Source organism: Lagopus leucura, unplaced genomic scaffold, assembly GCF_019238085.1.
Source record: "Lagopus leucura isolate 7727_CA_CO unplaced genomic scaffold, USGS_WTPT01 Super-Scaffold_100004, whole genome shotgun sequence".
Taxonomy (NCBI): domain Eukaryota; kingdom Metazoa; phylum Chordata; class Aves; order Galliformes; family Phasianidae; genus Lagopus; species Lagopus leucura.
The window spans coordinates 36,284,394-36,298,458 of record NW_024962264.1 but is presented as its reverse complement, the minus strand read 5'-3'; the positions used below and the strand labels follow the sequence as shown (position 1 = coordinate 36,298,458).

Sequence of the window (14,065 nt, the reverse complement as noted above, 5' to 3'; positions counted from 1 at the left end):
GTCTGTGGGGACAGGACAAGGGGAAATGGCCATAGACATGAGCATAGGAAGTTCTGGAGCACTGGAACAGGCTGCCCACGGAGGTTGTGGATTCTCCTTCTCTGGAGACATTCAAGACCTTCCTGGACGCCTACTTCTGTAGCCTGCTATAGGGGGGCTGCTTTGCATGGGGGTTGGACTCAATGATCTATGGAGGTCCCTTCCAGCTCCTACAATTCTGTGATTCTGTCAAATATTCCTTTAAAAAAAAATTGTCATAAAATAAAACAAATGTAACATGAACATAAAAGCTACTGACTGAGGAGGATCTGGGTTCTAACTTGCCTAACATGAATATAATTTTTTTTTTTGTTTGTATGCCCTGAAATGAGCTATTTCATATTTCAAACACAACAGTGTATTCTTATTTCAACCAGGAAAAAACATGTTGGGCCTAAGAAAGTTCTTAGTAGAAGAAAGAGGAGGAAGAATTTGTGACACCTGTAAGCTGCCCTGGAAAAATATGCAATTGAAAAGAAAAAAAATTACTTAAATATGTCAGTTTTGCAAGAAAATTCCCAACTATTTGTGTTTGTGTTTGCCCATATGCAGAACCAAAAGCAGTAGCTTTTCACATGAACAGAAAAGAATATTAGTGTGTCTGCTTCTAAGTTTAGAGTCTGCTACATGTAGGTTTATGTTGTCAAACACTCCTTTTACTAAACAGGATTACCTGGAAGAAACAAGCTACTCTCCCCTCCTATACTCCCACAACATCCCAACAGCTCATAGGATTCAAATTTGTGGAGTAAGATGAGAAATAAAAAAGAAAATTCTTTCTGTATGCTGGGTATATTTCATTCTGAACAGAGTCAAAATGAAACTAGTTTTCTATTTCAGTAAAACATAAATCAGTAATAAACTACTGATGTAGTCTTTTTTCTCATTAGGGAAATTAGGCTCACCTTTCAATGCAGCAATGAGTATTTTCTACTACTCCACTTGCTTATGTTTATCACCAGCTTGCTGTGAATTATTTTTTCTGAATTGTGCATTGGTTCAGCTTTGACAGGTATCATGCAAATTTTAATTACATATCTAAATTTAATATTAAAATACAATTCAACAGCATCTATACTTATTTGAAAGCTTTAACATGGAATTCTTACAGTGACACTTAGAAATCAGCTTTTACACATGCAAATGTTACCATCCTTCTAGCTGTTCATATTTATTTGTTCAATTCATTGTACCAAACCTGCACATTTGTCTTGTGAGTTTGTATTTACATCTAAGAATTTTGAACACCACATCCCCAGCATGGTAAACACATGTAAAAGACATACTTACAAGTCAAAGACTAAGTAATGGAATCCCTCTTCTGATATGCTGTCATGAAGCCGCACTATTGAAGGGGAAAAAAGATAAAAACCAGTCATCTTTTCCATGTCTTTCATGTCTGACTTCAATTTTTGGGAACTGCTGGTATTCTACATCTATGTATATGTTCTCATCTGTTTATTTTGTGGTGCATTTTTTGCTCATTTGTTTTTATTTAAATTCTTTACCCTAAGAATCATCTTTCTCACAAGATGAGTTAAACAATGATGTTGTAAGACCGTATATGCAGCTACTTTTAAAGGTGCTCTGCTTTTGTCATGCTACCACAGAATGCTGCAGTCATTTCCAATCAATTCCTACATATATAGATACATAAGACACAAACCACACACAGCGTACTTTACCTTTGCCCTTCATGCTGAATGATGGCTAAACAAATACTAAAAAGCACAGTCAGACTTCATCTAAATCTATTGCAGTGATATTTTCCTAACTTCTTCCTAAGCAGAACCTCCAATCAGTCTTTCAAATAGCATATGCAGGAGTACCCAGTCACTGGACTTTTATCTTAAAATAGTATTCTTAATCTCATACAGCTGTTTTCCCAACAGCATTACATCCCAGACATTGTTAACAAAACAAAATGAAACAAATACCAATAAAAAAAGCGCGTCAATTAGCTATCTGTTTCAGCACAATCACAAACTTTAAGGGCTATATTAACAAATTCTGTCATCAGACAATAGGTGTTGATTTTGAAAGAGAAAGCGTCATCTTTGCTGAAAGTGTTGGACTATTAAAAAATGGAAATCAGAAGTACACATTCAGTTCATAGCTCACAATTCTTTAGCTAATCATTGAAAAGGAACTTAAAATCACTGCCAGTAGTGTCTAGTTTGCTTTTTTTTTTTTTGTCTAACATTTATCTTAATCTAAATTTAAATTATATGCCTTAAATTTTAGTCCAGATAAAATAGTCAATTCAAATATTTGTCTGTGTAAACTAACCAGACTAATTAATTATACCTTAATGCAGTCATCTGCAACTGCTTAGAAATACAGTGCACCCTCCCTTTAAAAATCAGTTTTCTGTTCCCTGGAAACATATTCTTCTTTGTTAGGAACGTACCACGCTTGAAGGTGAAAAAAAAAAAAAAAAGAAGCAACCTAGTGTGAATGTTATTTACACTCCCTTAAAAAAACACACAAATACCAAATCCACCTGCTCATCCCTTCCTTAGCCAGTAAGGCCAACTAGGTAACAACTATATGCATGCCATATCTTTAAGAATAGTCTCCAAGAACAACATTCCCTACTGAGACTCCTTAAGTAAAATAACAACACACTCATGAAAAAAAAGAAAAAAAAAAAAAAAAAGCAGAAGAATCCATAAAATACTGATTCCACACACAGTGTAAACCAGCAGTGTATTTTCTCGGTGAGATGTCTGTGCACCAGTGCATGGGAGACAAAAAGGAAAGGGAAGGGAAGGGAAGGGAAGGGAAGGGAAGGGAAGGGAAGGGAAGGGAAGGGAAGGGAAGGGAAGGGAAGGGAAGGGAAGGGAAGGGAAGGGAAGGGAAGGGAAGGGAAAAGATCAGTGTAGAAAGAGATTTTGATAATAGCAAACTTATTCATACAGGCTTACTCATATCCATTGAAAACATGGTATTAAATATTGACCTTAGTTTTAAGAAGTTATACATTCATTTATGAAAGCAGACAAACAAAATATATATAAAACCTTCAAATTCTAAAACTAGATGTATGTGAAGATGCTCAGAGGAAAAAAAATATGAGGAAAGAATTCACTCGCAATTCATCTGAAATGAACTGAGGTGAACGGTGTGCCAGCTGGAAACCTGGAAATGGGGATATGGATATGAAACAAAGAGGAAGCTAAAGCCAATGCAATTACAAATTGAATCAGTCTGAGAAGAAAGCAAGCTCTGATTGAAAGTCTGGCTGACTTCTGTAAGGAAGATGCATTTTCCTGCTACTAAGTAAGTAAATAAATAACCAGCTGCATCAAACTTTACTGACTCCATTGCTATCTGTCTCTAAACTGACACTTCTAAATGGTTTCTAAAAGGGAATGTGCTATATTCCCACTCATATTTCTATCATGTATGTATCTATTTCCCTCTGATCTTCTTAACTGTCATCCACTTCAACCACGTGAATGGTTTAGAGCTGTGCAGAGATAAATCTACTTGCAAATTGATGCCTGTCAATGAATGCTCAATTTCCACAGTGGCAGCCAACAGTATAGTTGAAAGACTAAAATGAAGAGACTACACAATCTCCTGGCTGCTGGTCCTTGGCCAGAACTACAGACAGCAAGGATAGTCATGAAGAGTAAAGGAATGAGTGCTTGGGGATAGGACAGCTCAGTAAGCCAACTGCCTCTTGTTGTATCGTTTTGAAGAGTGATTTCCTGAAAAACTTAAGAGTGGACTTGCCAGAAGCAGAAAGACGTGATGTCCAGGAAACACTCATTACAGTGCTAGTCATAGCTTACACACTCACAGCATTCCAGTAAGATTAAAATTGTGCATGATTGTTGTAAACCGTTGACAATATGCCTATGTACTTACACTTTTATTTTTCTCTATGAATGCACTACAAGTCAGTTGTCAAACCTTCATTTTCAATTAAAAAAACTAAGTAGAACTATGAATTAATGTGTGGTTTCTTTTAGTTGCTTTAAAGAAAATTGCAATTCCCAAAGCTAATTGTCCCTCATTATAAAGAAGCTCTGTCAGTACCTCAATCCAAAGCATCATTGCTTACAGAACCAAATAAAAAAATCAAGATACTCTAAAATCACTTTGTGTTCAAAACTGAGCTAATTAAGAAAGTACAGCAAAATTATTTTTAGATTTCCCTATAAGGTAGCTTCATATGTTATTTGGTTTTCATACAATGTATGACATTTAAAACAAAGTGAAATAAACATGATCTTTTTACTTAATAATACTTGGCCCAGGGAAACATCTTGTGTTTACACAACACTGACAAAACGACTAATTTTTGGCTGACTTGCTCCTCTCAGCTCGTGATGATTCACAAAAGCCAAGTAGGTCTGAATCAGAATCTGGTTCTGTATTCTAGATTTGTCTCAGTTTTTACAAAGTAGCGAGCCTCAAGCATGAAAGGCTAAGGTAGTGCATTGCTACTGCAGTAAAACATACCATATTTATAGACATTAGAGGGACACGCAGATTAGAATATCAGATCACTCAGTGTAAATGTCAACTTGTATGAAATATAATTGATTGAAAAACTGGAGCGTGCCAAAAGTGTAAGTACGACTAATCAAATAACAGTGCAGTAGCAGCAAGAAATAGAAATCTTCCAGTTCTTTGTACCAGTGCATTTCTAAATAACTCTAGGGAATATCACTCATCACATGCTATTTATTTGTGTCATTTTTTTAACCTTTATTTTCAATTGAGTTCTTCAAGTTCAAATTTCAACATCCCCAAATGTCTGCTTTTTAAAGCAAACCAAATGTGGGATGAAAACCAAGTACTTGCCTAGAACAGTAACCTGAAACTTCTAATTCAGAATTGAAACCACAAAAAACATTTGGCTTTTGAGTAGTGTACTTCAAACAGCAGTGTCAAAAATACTATTGATGAGTAGTGCTCAGAAGTTAGCGATGGGAGTTGGTACAGTCTCTTGATTATGTCACAGCAATGCAATACCAACCTAAAACAGTGAACTTAGTAAAATCACCTAAAAAAATCCAGCTAGCACATTTTGTATCTATTTAAAATTAATACATAGAAAATTATATATTTTGATAGCAACTGAAATGGCTAAGAACTTCAACCATAGTTTTTCAGTGAACACTTTGTGTCATTATAGCAACCCTCTCCTTGTTGCTTGCTGAAAGCCCTCTATTCAGACACACAGAAGCCTTCATATTTGATTTCCCACACCACGTACAGCTATTCAGAAATACCAAATACTTCTCTCTAGGCAAGATATTTGCTACCAACTGCTTTTTCAAAGAGATCTGAAACATTTAAATCAACCTGAATGTTTCAATTCTCTAAAGACATTACAAAAAGCATTGCTTCCTATAATTTAAAAAAGAAATGTACTTCTAAGATACTACTTTGGTATCAAAACAGCCTTGAGCTTGCAGCCGCAGAATAGTCAGCAGCCTATATATTCATATACACACAATTTTCATATTTCACTTCTTCCACTGCTACAGCATGGAATTTCAGATAATCAGCTGAAGCAGACTGTATTTCTTTAATTATCACTGCATTCTTAAGAGAATTAATTTATAACATGCCTATATGAAAAAGCTTCCTGGGTAAAAACAAAGGCAACATGGACTTACATTCATGAAAGCACAGATTAAAAATTGTGACCCTGAAGTCAACAGTACAAGTTTTATCTTGGATAGAAGCATCTGTCATACTTTTGCTACTAGGTAGACCAGTGTGGCATTGTGGGAATGGGTTTCTAGAACTTTCCCTCCTGCTTGAAACAGGAGGTGCACTCTCTTCATCATGCACTTGTGTAAATGGCCTTTTCTTCGTTCAGTGTCATGTCAGACCTGTAGTTCCCCTCTGACTAGAAAAGGATTGGGTTTTGAGATTATGAACTATGCATTTTCTCAGGCTGGCGAGGCTATTTTATTACTCATCAAGCTGTAGCCTGACATGTCCACAGAGATTTCTTCTTCAATGATCTTTTTTTTTTTCTTTCCTCCCATCTGACTCATAGGAGTGAGACAGGACAAAACCTCTGAATCAGGATCACATGCCTGTGATTGTCTCTGAAAAGCAAAACAAGTTGAGGCTGCCAGAAAAGATCAAAAACTGTCTTTTGGCAAGTGCCTTTGTTGAATTCTTCAGTCAGTTCAAATACAGTTTTTTGTCAGTAAATCTGCTGAATGGAAATTGCAAATAAGAATGGGCAACCAAGAAAAATCCATGGTGCAGATAAGCGAGCCTGACAATCTGGAGTAGAGGGTGCACAACTGCACAGAGGCAAATGCAACGCGGCCCAGATCTTGGCACTGCACTCTGCCTGCAGGCAGCCCCCAAGTCAGCTTTGCACTGGAGAAGACAAGAGATGTGGTGGTGACAATCTGAGAAGTTATTCACAAAGTCTGAGAAGTGATTCACTACAGAAAGCATTTGTGTATCTATTTCTAACATATCCAGTTCTTTGCACACACGTTAGCAAGCAGGATTCAAGCACGACAAAGCAAGAGGCAACAATTACGAAGATTATTCATCACATCTAAGGACTCAATTATGAAGATTATTCATCACATCTAAGAACTCCCATCTGTAACCCACACTGCAATTCCTCCAGAGTCACTAAAAGCAATCAACAGCAGAAAACGTTTCCATTTATCTTTTTTGAAATGATTACAGCTACATCATCTAATCATTATCAACTAGAGTTGGATAATCCCTGAGTGCTTCATGAGTACTATCATGAACAGCCATATTATATGGCTGAAAGAACACAGGATTTTTTTTTCTTTTCCTCCCACTTCTGACAACTAAGTTTTTGCTCTTCAGAAACTTGAAATACCTGAGAGGAACTGAGGGAGCACACAGCTCTATTGGAGAAATACTATAAACAAATAAAAGATTGGGATTATTTCCCTCTGGCTTCTTCACTTATTTTAATCTGAAACAGTTTTTAAATGCCATTCTGTGATTATCGTTTTATTAATTTAACGGAGAGCTTATTTTGGCTTTATTAGTTATGTATTTATCCATTAGTTTGGATAAGGTCCAATCAGATTGAAAAGTAAAAATCTGATTTATAGAACTCGTGCTCAACCATAATATTTTGTGTCTGTTACACAGAGTACTCCATAGTATAATAACCAAAAATCAATCTATTCGTCTCATTTAGCTCACATCACTGAGAGAAAATATTTGACAAACCTCCATGAAACAGAAGTTACAGCTCATGAACAGCACAGCACCTGCATGACTGTACAGGGAATTGTCAACCTGCCACTTCTTAAAGACTTCTGCAATGCAAACTCACTTGTTTATTAACAGAGCATGGAAAGAGGCAGTGTAGTTAATAGTAATATAGTTAAAGACAATTACTTTCCCTTTGCTGCTAAAAGATGAAGATCCACGGACTCTAAGAAGCATCAAACCCATAACTCTGTTGAACTACTGCACTGTCTGAAAGTTATGGGGTTCATTTGTCAGTAATACAAGTTTCAGATGGGTTTGAGAGGCACAAAAAGATTGTCTTATATACTGAGACCCACGGTTTCCTCAAGCTCCTGTCTTCCTGCAAGAAGAGTAAAACAAAGGACAGATGTGCTTTCCTGACATGTTTCCAAAAATGCATTAAAAATCTTTATGCAAATCTTATGCAGTCATTATCATCAGAAAAAAAACCAACCGCTTTTTAAAATGAACTATTTAATGAAATGAATTTAATGGAATGACTTTATTTAACTTTTTTTCTGAGAACTGGTACTGTCTGCTACTGCATATGGGGTAAGTTCCTGCGCTTGGAAATAGAGGTAAAACAAAAAAACTATACCTCATTCATGAAAGGTGTACCCAGACATATTTATTGCTAATATCTGAACCACTAGGTTTTCTATTCCAAAACACTTGTCTATTAGTATTTTCTGCTTTCTCATATCTGACAAAATAAGCTTCTCACTCAGCAAAACTGCTTTGCTGAGAAGTGAAAGATCTGTACTTGCTGACTACTGTTAGGGCTCAGATCTTCCTGGAAAGTCACCCTTGTCACCTCTCCTATTCCATCAAATAAACTCAGGGGGACAAGGGAACGAAAATAAAGTGATGGCTAGAACTTAATTAGAAACTCACACAGATGTCAGTGCACAAGTCTGCCAAGTCAGCAGTGCCAAGAACTGAGATCAAGATCTAGATTAATCCAATAGACTTCAGTTTAGATCCACAGTTCCCAAACTAAACGTGATGACCACAGAATTGCAGATAGGAGCAGATCTGCAGATACAAAAGCTTCTGAACTGCTGCTCAGGATTGTTACTGTGTACACTTATCGTCTGATAATGTTTTTGCAAAAAACAATAACAATCAGGCAACCTTCACTGCAGCCTCACACTCTTTACCTCAATGCCATAGATTTTTTTTTTTTTTTAATCACTGTCACTACCTCCTCTCTTTTGATGCATTGTATGAATAATGTCTGGTGAGCAACCAAAACTCCTTAGATCACTGGCATGCAACACATGTCACAACTATAGCCTGCAGACATTAAATTCAATACAAAAAAATATGCCTAAGTGTATACTGCAGTCACTGCTATGGCTACAGCTCCTGTTTGTCCTGCCTACATGGTCAGCTTTGATATTCCTGTGAAAATAACTAGTAATAAGTATCAGTCCAACCTAAGCAAGCTGGATAAATACTCAAGTACTCTGCACTAAACCTCTGCGACCACTGACAGACCAAGGTCCAATACCCATATCAGGTGGCTAGCAGCTGAAAAATGACTCAGAAGAGTCTGTATGGAATGAAAGAGTTGGCAATGTGTGGAGCACACGTCCTCTGTCATCTACTAACGTACAGAATGATGGACGTCAAAGTCACAGACCACTTGGCTCTAGGCAGCACTCCTCTGCATGCAGCAGTGTCCTTTTTCCCTTGCTCACCTCTCAGAAGCTCACAGAGTCAGAAATTTGGGCAGTACTGTTACAGCTGAGATTGTTCAGCTTCATCATGAAGAATACTATTCTTCCGAGACCATGAAAGCCAGGGGCCCTCTACAATAAATCCTTTCAGTTATAGTAAAAAGAACTTAGCAAAGATTAGTAAGAGCCATTACCTAACAATCTGAAATATTTAAGGGTTTATCCGTTAAGAGTAGTATTATAGGAAAGCTCAAGGGTAGATCATTTCTGAAAGACGTTGAACAGCAATATGTGTGTATCTAAGAAATAACCCTCCCCCATGCTGTTAAATACACAAGTGGTACACTGTATTACTTACTATTATTAAACGGCTTTTTGCAAGTCAGCGGTGTGTTCTTTAAACAACTACACATTTTGTAACAGTGAATGTAAGTTAACAGCTTCTAAATTCATTCAAAAGATAAACCATTTTTTATTACAGTGCAAGTTCACTGATATTTAGGATCAGGAACTTGAAGGGAAAAAATTCAAACTGTTAATCTGAGTATGTACTGACATAATGATATGTAATGGAAAAATTAGGCAACTTAGTATTTGGAAAGACTGCATTTTTTCCCATGTACTGTAACAGTAAGTGTTAATCAGTATGAACAAAATTGCATGTATTTTACAAGTACTCATTTGCAACTAAAACCCTCACACCAAGGACCTTAGACAATAAACTTCTGTATTCTGACTAAATGCCAGAAATATTTAGACTCACTGCCTTTGTTATAAACCCCTCAAGTCTAATGCATGCTTGCAAGTCAGTTTGTCAAACCTATAACTTTCAATTTTGCTATACAGAAGATAAAAAACCTATTTCCCAAAGCAGATAAAAGGCAAATTTTTGAAGTGCAATAAAATCGAGGTACCAGTGTCAAAGCAGATGGCCTTCAATTGCCAACTCTTTTGTCATGGTGAGAAACTCTTAATTCATTCCTGCAGGATCAAGGCTTACAGGTTAAACATGTCAACACACTGTAACGTACACGTTATGGGAAAAGTGAGAGAAAAGGGAAGAATGTTTTAGTGTAAGAAGAGGCTTACTGAGCCTCTTTTAGCTGCCTAAAAAAAATAAAGCAGCTTGTCAAGTCATGCCAACTGATGTATAAGCACAGAAAGACCTTCAAGGTGCAGGTTCTATGCATGGTTTAGCATACCAACAAAAGAAACTTAAATCCAGAATCTGATTCAGCCCCAAAGTCACATAGTAAAAATTAAACATCTCAAATAAAAGTAACCAATAAGAAAACTGCAAAGAGCAGCCTGAAACTTGGAAGTCTCCAAGAAGAGCAGTTGCAATAACCCTGCCACTTCTTTCTTCAACCTACAGATTTCTGTTCCTTTTCAGTGTCTCCTAACACAAGAATGTGTGCCTTTATGTGTGTATGCATAGGTGGACATACATAAAAGAGTACTGTGGAATCATATTTTTTATCCTTAAAAGTTGACAGGAACAGCTAGAATCACACATCTTTAATTATTCATATCAAAATACAAAAACTGCATACAGCTGTTAAAAAAAAAGTGTACTAACATGTACAGAAGTATCTTCATGTTTTTATTTAACATAAAATCACTTCATTTATTAGAAATCCTATACTTCTGGTTGAGCTAATTCCTCTTTGCTGTTAAATCCCCAATTTTGTTAAGTTTAACAAGAATTTTATAACAAAACAAAAGGCCTTACAAATGTCATCAATGTGAGTCATATGAGGATAGCTGCCTGGCTTAAAAGCAAGCCTGACATAAATTTTCGCTAAGAGCAAACTGATGCCTCAGCTGTCAGTGTTGATGCTTTAAGCACTAACATTTTTTAACCATTTTAACATTCATTTATACATCAAGAAGAGGAACTATGACAATCTGCACAAATTTCATGGAGTGTTAAATAATAATAGGAAAGGCCATAACATAGAGATGTTGCATTACTTAAAATTAACAAGTTCTGAAAACCACTCATCGTAGCTTAATGGAGGGAATGCAATTTGTTTAATTTTTCTAAAGTAAGGACCTAGTTCTCATGGTAGAGGAGGTCTGCCTAATAGACCACTTATTCTGAAACTGCCAGAATGGTTGTGAAGCTCATCAGTTGCCAAGATTCCTTATGAAGAGCGATGAAGATCATTTCAGTAATTCAAGAAACTGTGCTGACATGAGAGATCAACTGAAAAACTGGATGAAATTTGCTCAGCATACCACGTGTAACATCCTAATTGGAGAAGCAAAAACAGTTGACTTCTGCTGGAAACAAAATTCTGTATCCTTTTGAGATATACTTTTGCCAAATGTAGCCAGCTTACAACTGGATGCATCATAAGATAATTAAACCTAAGTGTTACCTAATAATTAATTAACTATTAGATAATTAAACCTAAGAGTTAAACAATTGTCTGGCTGCTACGTCCTTTCAAATATTAACTGCACTGCCCAACATTGAAAACAGATCGATACCAATGCTACATAATCTTATAAAATTGGATGTTGCAGTTGCAATGTTGTAATCATTGAGCAGACTACAGTTTTTTTTCTCCTTTAAAGCACATTAAACACACACATATAAACAATTTACATAACGATCACTGAGAGAACAATGTTTATTTTTTAAATGCTCCCCTATAATGACAACTAGGCCCCAAGGCATTTAAAGGCGTCAACTTACGAAAACAAAGTCCCTTGCTTTCACTATTTTAAACAAAAAGAAAAGCAGAAAATTGTAATGCTGTGGCCTGAGTCAGGAAGTAACGCACCAAAGAAACGTCACCTGCTCCACCAGAACCTCTCCTAAGAAAGCAAAAGCACACACCAGGCAGTTTCAGACAATGTTTTCAAAGCAATTAGCACTGTATTTAAGGCACCTTTAGTAACACTTTCAGAAAACCTAGGCTAGGTTATTTCAGTCAGAAGCGACAATTACCGTAACTAAATTTTCTGAAACTTTTCATTTTTAGCTTTTCTCAACCTTAAAAGTTTATCAGAAATACATAAAAAATAAGATTGTATCCAGTTACTGTAATATTTTTAAAAATTAGAAAGCATGCAAACAAAACAGAAATTCTACATTTCTAAAAGAATCTCTTCTTCTTCATCAGTTTCTCCATAATTTGTACCCATTTCAAGATGCATCAAGTGAAACAAAAAAAGGATGACACCTGTATTCAAGCTATCTTAAAAAAGTATTTCATTTGAAGAATCATGCTAGCTTGTAGAATAAGGAAAGATAAAAGATAGTCCTGATATTTATGTCAGATACTAATTTTTTCTTTTTTCTTTTTACTTTTTTTTTTTTTTTAAATAACAGAGCAATAGTTCAGTTCTTGTATGCAACTTGATTTTGGTGACCAATCCTATATGACTATCTTAACAAAAGAATATTTGTAACTAATCTGAACTATTGATTTGACCAGAGCGAACACTGACAATTATGTATTTATATGTGGTCATTATTTTTTGTTCCACAATGCTTTAGAAGGGACTTGCAAATTTTAAAACTTAAAATGAGTCATTCTAGAAGTTAGAGATAACAAAAGAATGCAGCCATTCTTTCCACAAACATCTTTCAGATTGTACTGCACAAACTTTTTAAAAGCCTGGAAATGCTGCAGGGCTGAAGAACATCCTCTACAGTCTGATGAAATATATTTAAATGCATTGTCTTATTGTTGGAAACTGCCTGCAAATGTACATGAACTGAATTAGCGATGCAAGAACAAGCATTACTCACCTCTCCCTCCCTGAAGACTAACTAAAAACTTGACATTCCAGCCCACTTCTTCCCCCAATGTAAACAGAATTTTTTATTTTACTATTAAAGAAAGAGAATAGAAAGAAAATAATTTTCAGCCTACAGAAATGAAAAATATCAACTACCGAATTTGAAATGCAAACATCCATTTTGTTGAGGAAGTATTTTCAGATTTTTGACAAATTAAGCTTTTTGCTATGTAAAGCAAATATATTTTGAAAAATAAAAAAAAAAAAAAAGATTTGAAAAAATTTCTCAAGTCAAATTAGAAAAACATCCCAGTCATTTTGGGGGAATTTGACCGATAAACTTTGGTAAAGAGGAAATTTGTAAACAAATTATATTCAAAAGAAACTTAATAAATGACCATGTAACATCATAAAAAGCTGATCTTTCATTATTTGATTGAATATGCATTTTATTTATGAAAGTATTAAATTCCTTCCTAATTGTGGTAAAGCAGTTCATAGAAAGCATTACACTTCATTATATCAAAGCAGTTAATTACTTTAAGAACCTGAACATAATACAAATCAAATATACAAAGACGCACATGTAAATACTTGTAGAATTCTCTTCCACATAGACTACATTTCTTGAGAAATTTTGCAGGCAACCTCATTTTTTCATGTTGTACTTTTACACTCCAGTGCTCCTAAGCGTGTGTTCTGGTGGATACCAATATTAACGCAGACCTTCGACAACAGCTAACATCCCTTATCACTCCCTGTTTATTCACCATTACACAAAGTTGTAGTACTGTAGTCAGCCAAAGAAGACAATAACTCAGGTATTCACGTTTTTTAAAACCCCCTGAAGTTACTCAAAAGAACATGTGTGCCCACTGCCTTTGTAGGGACAGACTCTCCTCTAATTTCTGTACATACAACCTTGCAAAGACCCTACAGATAAATAAGCCAACGACTTAGTGTCTTTCAGTAGCTTCTAATGCTAAGTGTTCATCATGCATACAAAGGTGCATTTTTATTTCACATTTGTGAACATAAAAACTCCTCTGAAAAACAGCTTTTGTAAGTAAGGAAGATTCATTATCCCTATGGAAAGAAATCCCCAATCCTTGTGGTCAAAGCATCCAGGCAGATTTATTATCCAGTTGTAACTAAAGTACCTCATTGGAAATAAGTCTCTGGTTAACAACAGGAACTTCTCATTGCATGCAATGCTTCCCAAAGAAGAGCACACTTTTTGGATTACTGGCATTGTGTATGACTTCATTCTCCTAGTCATATTTCTTAATTAGCATGCATATGCTAATGTGCTCATGTGCTCATGTATGCATATACTGACAAAAAGCCTTCAT

The 14,065-nt window shown here is 35.7% G+C and overlaps 1 protein-coding gene across 15 annotated transcripts in view; it reads right to left on the bottom strand.

Moving 5' to 3' along the window:
- Positions 1-14,065, bottom strand: part of CAMK2D (calcium/calmodulin dependent protein kinase II delta) — a 158,815-nt gene that overhangs the window by 66,762 nt on the left and 77,988 nt on the right. For all 15 annotated transcript variants that reach the window (XM_042872079.1, XM_042872084.1, XM_042872085.1 and 12 more), the window contains exon 4: positions 1,330-1,384. In XM_042872079.1, coding sequence (XP_042728013.1) covers positions 1,330-1,384 — 55 coding nt within the window. The remainder of the gene's footprint in view (positions 1-1,329; positions 1,385-14,065) is intronic.